Consider the following 7228-nt stretch of genomic DNA (forward strand, 5'->3'; position numbering starts at 1 on the left):
ACATTTTCTAATGCATGGAATGGGTTTAATAATGTTTCAGTTGAATTTAGCCCATCCATTTAAAAGCTTAGCAAATTGGTTAATTTCAACTGAGAATGGCCAATACAGCACACATGGCCTTTAACCTCCCATCCCGAATAGATTTATTCTATTAGTCTTTCTACCAACACTTACTGCACACTTTCTATGCATCAGATATCATGCTAATCCCAGGGACACAAAGGAAACAAGGCAGCTACAATTCACGCCCCATGGAGCTGACAGTCCAGTGGGGGTGGCAGAGCCACGACACAGGAGACTATGATCTCGGGTGGTAAGCGCCGTGATGGAGGAGCCAGACTGTACAACTGGACCACCTGCGAGTGCTAATCTGGCATTACCTGGGGGCAAGGAGGTGAGGAGGAAGGAGGCTTTTTAAAGAAGTTTAGAGTTGAGACCTAAGACCTAAAGCAGGATTGGTGTTTGCCAGCTGAAAAGGTAGAGAAAGTAGAAGAAAATTACAGGATCAGGGAGTATAACACATGCAAAGGCTAAAAGTCAAGAGCATGTGGTGAGTTTGGAAAACTATAAAGCTTAAAGAGGCAGAGAAGAAAGCAGGGGCCACAATGCAAAGGACCATGTAAAGGATTCAAAGAGCAGTGGGGAAATCACTAAAAGGTTTTATATAGTGAAGTGAAAATCACAGACTGCATTTTAAAATACCACTCTAGATGTGGTATAGAAAATGGATCAGATGGAGAAAAGACTCAGGCAGGAAAACCATCAGGCCAGACAAGAGATGGTAGCTGTCTGGAGCACAAAAATAGCAAGAGATAAATATAATTCAAAATGTTCAAGACTTGGTAATTGATTGAGTCTTAGCTCTGACTATACATTAGAATCACCACTCAACATCCCACAACACTCCAACCCGGCATTTTATTTTCCTCCAGCTTCCAAGATGACTAGTAGGAGGAGCCATAGATAAGAAAGCCAGGATTAGGTATGAGGCAAAAAGATATGAAGGGGGAGCAGGACACCGGGAAGACAGCCACATTCTCCATGTGGGCTTGATCAGTTCCAGCATGACAGGGCATCAGTAACCTCAGACCCCCCCTGAGATGGGCAACGAGAGACCTTGCATTCATCTCTGCACAATTCCCCCTGAAATTTGGTCTGAAATAAGCATCAAATACAGCCACGAGGAGGGAACCATGAGTCTTTGGGGAACTATTACAAAGATACCTATGTCAGAGAGCTACCAGGGTTCTGGTATTCCTCTGTTCAGCCACAGAGGGCCCATTCGCAGTTCCCTGTCATCAAGAGAGGAAAGAAAGCCTAGCTCTTCCTCACCAGAAATGGAGAGGAAAAATGATGACACACAGAGGATGCAGAGGGGCGGAAACAGGTACCACACTAATGCAGGGTGTTATTAATAAGGGAAACTTGTAAGACTGATGGAGAGTACAGAACTCTTTTCGTGGATGGGGTTCACAATAAGCCACCTCAGAATGTGCCAGTTTCGCATGTTCTTTGGTGTTATTTTGAGCTAAAGGCAATCAAGGCCCAGCAGCATCAGGGAAGCTTTCTAACTCCTCCTTAATAGCCTAAAAGAACTCAGAAAGGGACCTGTACCAGGACAGAGCTATCACCAGAGATAACTTCTTATATCATTATTTCCTTTGTTCAAGAATATTTTTGATTGTATATAATGGAACCTAACTTACAGCCAGAATTAGTGAAAGTAAAGATGTTCTCCCAGCTTTGCACAGGGGGAAACATCTTGGCAGATAACTCTGCATCCAACCCCGGGCTCTCCTGGAGTGTCTACCCCTCCTCAAGTCCCATAGCAATCACCGAATCAGAGAAAACACTGTGGGTCAGCAGTCCCAAACCCGCCAGCGTGTGGTTTTACATAACAAACTCACAGGTACTGAGGTTTGCCCCTGCCTGATTCACCTGTAAGCACTTTAAATGCACTCATTTAACCCTCAGGTCAACTGAGAGGTAAGCACATCCGGTCTCCCCATTTTACAAGACAAAGCACTCTAAAGTGAATCAATCTACCCAGGGGCAGAGCTGGGTTAACCATCCAGGGTATTCCTACAGCCTCAGGCTTAGTTAGAATCTTTGGTAGGAGATCTGAAACTCAGGGTGGGGGAGGTAAGGGGAGACTGGGAGATCCAGACTAAGCCAGTTCTTTATTCTCCCTTCCTCCAGAGCCTGGCCCTCCAGTGCCAGCTCAGCATGGCCCAGCCCAACTCCAGAAACAGTTCCTACACTTTCATTCATAACCCTTGTTGGAAACAGAGACAGAGAAGACAGAATCTGCCTCAAAGCCTCATCCGACTGTGGAGGAACTGGAGCCTTCGCCCTGTGAAAGAGCTGCCGCTGCCTGCACTGCCCTTTGAACCAGGAATGTCGACATACCACTAAAATCCCCTCCCCTCCTCCCCCCAGTAACACTGGCAGGGGGAGGGAGATGGCGCAGATGGGTATTTTTAGCATAGATATTCCTTCCTCTTTTCTAATTATAAATTCAAGTAACTCCAGTTGGAGAATAGAGTGCTCATAGACTGAGTTTATGTTACCTCAGCAGAGAGTTCTATTCCATTTAAAATTACCCAGTTACTGAGGGCCAAATATGGAAAAGGGACAATTTAGGACTACAGCAGAGGAGATGGTCTGAGCCCCCAAGGAGACTTTTCAGCACAGGGGCACTGGCCTAATCATCAGATGTCTCTGTGTCTCATGGTAATTACAAGAGGTAATCGTGCCCTGGCCTCCATACTTACATCTGCCCAGATTCTCCATGCTTCTCTTGCTTTCTTTACAGTTTCTTCGTAGTCAGCCATGCTGGCCTAAGTAAAGATTTAGAGGAAGACAAAGAGAAAAGGAAAGGGCAGTAATGATCTCCTTCTAACAACATAGAGATTATTTTTGGAAAAGAATTGAACTATCTCCAGGTGACCCTAGGATTCATGGTTTAGAATGATTTTCACAGCTTATGCTTCCAAAAACTTGCTGAAATCAGTAAGTTAGAACCTGTGCTTTTGTAAGAAATTGCTTCTCAAAGCAAAGTCCCTGAGCTTCATCGGGGAGCAATACCTAAGGTGCATTAGAAATTCAGAACATCAGGCTCCAATCCAGATTTGAGAGGTCAGACAGAAATCCCCAGGTGATCCAGAAGCATGGCCTTCAATGGATCCCTCCCTGGTCCCCTCTAGGGTTCTCCTTTTCAAGTGCATCTCCTCCCACAATGAGTGGAAAGTCTCTCTCTGACATTCTTAAATGTTAAATTAAAAAGAAACATTCTTTGAGTTTGTATCACTCATGATCACTAGCACAAACTCCCTGTGGACAGTTTGCTTGCATTAAAAACAAAAACAAAAACAAAACAAAAAAAACCTTACCTGTCTGACTCTTGCTATCGGCTCATTGTTAGCAGGACAATAGGTGGTGATAACCTTAAAACAAAAAAGATGACCACCATAAATAAAAAATGTAATCCCAAATTCGGTGAGCAGAACAAATGGGGGAAGAAAAAAAGGAGCGGGGGTGGGGGGGAGATTAAGATACAATACCTAAGCTTGGAACCTTTACATTAACTTGTTACAAATAAGCAAGTCTACAGAGCTCTTTCATTTCTGACCTGAACATCCAGAACCACCTATTCTACAAAGCTCACCTTTGCCATCTAAGTATTAGATACAAACAAAAGCCTAAATGTAACCTGTTGTTTTGCCTCTTTTTCCATTAAAAACAGACCAAAGTTGTGAGTTTAACTTACTCCGTCTCTTACTCTACCCACCTCTGGTCAGAGGTGAAATGGCCAAGGCCAGACAATTATGGGAAAGACCTGTGGTTTTGTTTGTTTTTAAGTTAAACATCCATATGAATTTATTAAGTCCAGACTTTATTAATAAAGTGCAGCAGTCTGGGAGGAGGGGGGAGGTGGAGCATTGAGGGACAATATGATGGATGGCCATGGGGGTCCCACAGAGGGGCCCTGGCCCCTCCCCCACCTGTCCACACAAACTGGAGAGGTCAATTAGAAAGAAAAAGTCCAGGTGTAGCTTTAAAAAGATCTTCAGGAGAGGTACCCATGAACCTAAGGATTGATGCCACAGGAAAAACAAGATGAAACCACTAATGAGGGAGGCAGAAATTTGGGAAACAATGAAAAACCACTTGCATCTCCTGCAATCACAGACAACCGAAAGATGTGTTTCTTCTAACAAGGCAGGTGCATTCAAGAAAATGTTCGGTATTACATAACATTTTCTCATCAAAAGCTTTCTTCTGTATGCGGCTCCCAAAAAATCTCGGCGATAAAAACCTTACCTTTCCACTGTATTCTATAAAACATCTTACTGAACATTTACTGGGTGTCAGGCATGGAGTGAGGCTCTGGAAATAGAGAAATGCTGAAAACCTGGCCCTCAGAGAAGCTGAGCTCAACGAAAACATGACACAATTTCATCAAATCCGAACTTGCACTCCAAAGGATTTCAGAAAATATGTAAAACTATCCACGTCACATATAAGGAGCCATAGTCAAGCACAAAATTCAGGTAATTTCCACCGCTAAGCGTGTGGCATTTCTCACCATAGACAGAGTGTTTAACTATGCCATACGGTTTTTTTAAGTATGCGGAGGAAGTTTAACCCCAACCAGCTCCAAAGTGACTGATACTCCACAGCCCACGGGCCCTAAAATCTAACGGTATTTTAAAGACAGTATACATGAGAAAACTTCTGCTGTACAGCTTCAAAGCTTCCCACTCAGTACCACCGCCGACAGCCTGCGAGGGGACTGGAGCGGGGCAGTGCCCGGCCGGCCTCCCGGAGAGAAGTGAGGCCGCAGAGATTTCCCGGGACGCCCGCATACCTCTCCCCGACCTCCCCAGCTGCCATTATACACGCCGTCGTTTTCCTCGCGGAGCCCCAGCTCCTTCAGCCAAGCATACTGGGGCTGATTGATGAGCAGAGTGGACATGAAGGCGGCAGGCCTGTTCCAAGGTCCGGAGAGCTTGCTCCTCCTTGCAACGCGCACGCACAGCAGACCGGGAACGCGCCACATACTAAGCCAGGGGAGCGCACCGCGCCTGCGGCCCGAGGCGCGGCTGAAATAGAGCCCCGCCCCCCGCCCGGGAGAGCCCATTGGGCAGACCCGCCCCCACCGTAGCCCTGCCCACCCGGATCTGGGGCCGGGGCTTAACTCCGGCCTGGACGAGGGGGCTGAAACCCAGAGGAAGTGAGAGGGCTACTGCCCCCTGGTGAAGACGCCAGAAACGGCGGCACCAGCTAGGACTTTTGTTCAGCAAAATATTGGCTCTAAAATACAATGGGTTAGAGCAGGGCTTCTCAGACTGTAACGTGCACGTAGTCACCTGGCCATCACGTTAAGTGCACATTTTGATTCGGTGGGTCTGGACTGGGGTCTAAAAGTCGGCTTTTCTAGCCAGTTCCCGAGTGATGGTGACACCTGCTGTTTGGTGGAGTAGCTAAAGGAGGGTTTTTTTCCGGAGGGGAGAGGGTTGTATGTTTTCATTATTTGTTAAATTAATTACAAATTAGAGTTTTCTAATTAATGAAAAATGTTAAATTGTGGTACTTCCTTCTAAATATCCTTCTAAATATATCCTTGCTTTTGAAGAACAAAGACAGTTTTGAGCAATTTCCTTCATTCTCCATTTCTTGTACCTTCCTGCAATATCTTCCCCCCACCCCCCCTCCACCACCCATCTCCCATTTAATTCCACAATCGGCCTACCCTATAGTAAGGGAATTACTAACATCACAGTCAACATGATTGGGGCATTATTTAAAAATAAATACATACTTTCAAATCAGTTGAATTAATTCAGGTGTCTCAATGATTCCCAACCTACTTTTCCAAAATACTACTTCTCACTACTTGCTTTATGGCCTTCCACATTGCCACCAAAGTCACTTTATGTTTTTATACAAAGCCTGTATTTTCCTCTCACTGTGTCTTTGCCCTTGCTGTTCTTTCTACCTGTAAAACCCTTTCTTCCATTTCTGTATTTAAGCTTGAGCTTTATCTGTTCCATCCTTACCACACAAATGATTTCAACAAATTATGTTGAGATCAGCATGTATCAAGCACCTACCAGAAACTGTAGTTACAAGCACGAGAGATACATGAATGATACTTTCATTTGTAAATGTTATATTTTTCCCCATTAAGGCAAGGACCATCTCTGACTTGCCCTTGTATGGCTCCACAATTCCCAGCATTGTACCAAGCTCACATCAATTTACTTCCATAAACAAATGAACACACCTCAGGAGTAGTAAGCATGGATACCCTGTCCAGGACTGGTAATCACCTTCAATAACCCAGCTACTATCTTCTATCCACCCTAGGACTGAGGCACTAACTTCCTTCATTTTAATTCTCATACATTTTAACAGAGAACTGAATTCTCCTTACTTTCTGGCCAAAAGTAAGAGTCTTTGTACGTGTATCCCAGCATTGTATATTTCCCTTCTCTTACCCTCCATTTGATTCAAAGAATGAAAAGACATTTACAGATGCACTAAATTTTAGGAGCAACACGTAATGTTCCCAAGGATTGTCAAATTCCTTCTCCACTAAATCAAGGAGATAGATTCATGGCTGTCTCTCTAAACCAGTTCTAGGGTGACAGACACCAGCAACTGCCTGTATGGAAGATAGGGACTGCATCTCTCTTTCATCTTCTTTTTTCAAAACTCACTTCTTAGCCTGCCAATATAATGTCAGGAAAAATCACCAACAATGAATTTTGATGGGGCAGAGAATGAACAGATAGAATTAAATGAATCCTATGAAAGTACATTTTACACATGAAAAAGAATTAAATGGATCATATATGAAAGCATATATAAAAACTGCAAAGACTTATAGAAATTTAAATGTACTGACTGAATTCAGGACACCTTGAACCAATTCTGTACTGAAAAGTGGAAGAGTTAGCAAATGGCAAATTCTGCTTTTCAAATGATTTATCAAAGGCTTCACAGGGTGGTGATTCAAGCAAAGGCTCTGGAGTCACAGTATAAGTACAAATGATCCATGCTTGGGAAGTCCTCAGTGAACGCTAGTGGTCTTCATTTTCCAAGACAGCTGGCCAAAAGGTGGCGGGATGTGACCTGAGTATGCATGCTTGCCCCAAGGCAGCAGTAAACTGGAGAAATCACCACCACCCAGGATACAATTTCATTATTGCAAATTCAGAAT

General features: G+C 44.2%; 1 protein-coding gene across 1 annotated transcript in view; it reads right to left on the minus strand.

Annotated features, from left to right (window-relative positions):
- The window catches only part of ALDH7A1 (aldehyde dehydrogenase 7 family member A1), a 33487-nt gene extending 28393 nt beyond the window's left edge, over window positions 1–5094 (minus strand). The window contains exons 1-3 of the mRNA XM_010980899.3: window positions 4871–5094; window positions 3393–3446; window positions 2775–2840 (exon numbers count right to left, since the gene is read on the minus strand). Coding sequence (XP_010979201.2) covers window positions 2775–2840; window positions 3393–3446; window positions 4871–5062 — 312 coding nt within the window. The 5' untranslated portion in view covers window positions 5063–5094. The remainder of the gene's footprint in view (window positions 1–2774; window positions 2841–3392; window positions 3447–4870) is intronic.
- Window positions 5095–7228: the final 2134 nt, after the last annotated feature.

This window comes from Camelus dromedarius, chromosome 3 (genome assembly GCF_036321535.1).
Source record: "Camelus dromedarius isolate mCamDro1 chromosome 3, mCamDro1.pat, whole genome shotgun sequence".
NCBI classification, from domain to species: domain Eukaryota; kingdom Metazoa; phylum Chordata; class Mammalia; order Artiodactyla; family Camelidae; genus Camelus; species Camelus dromedarius.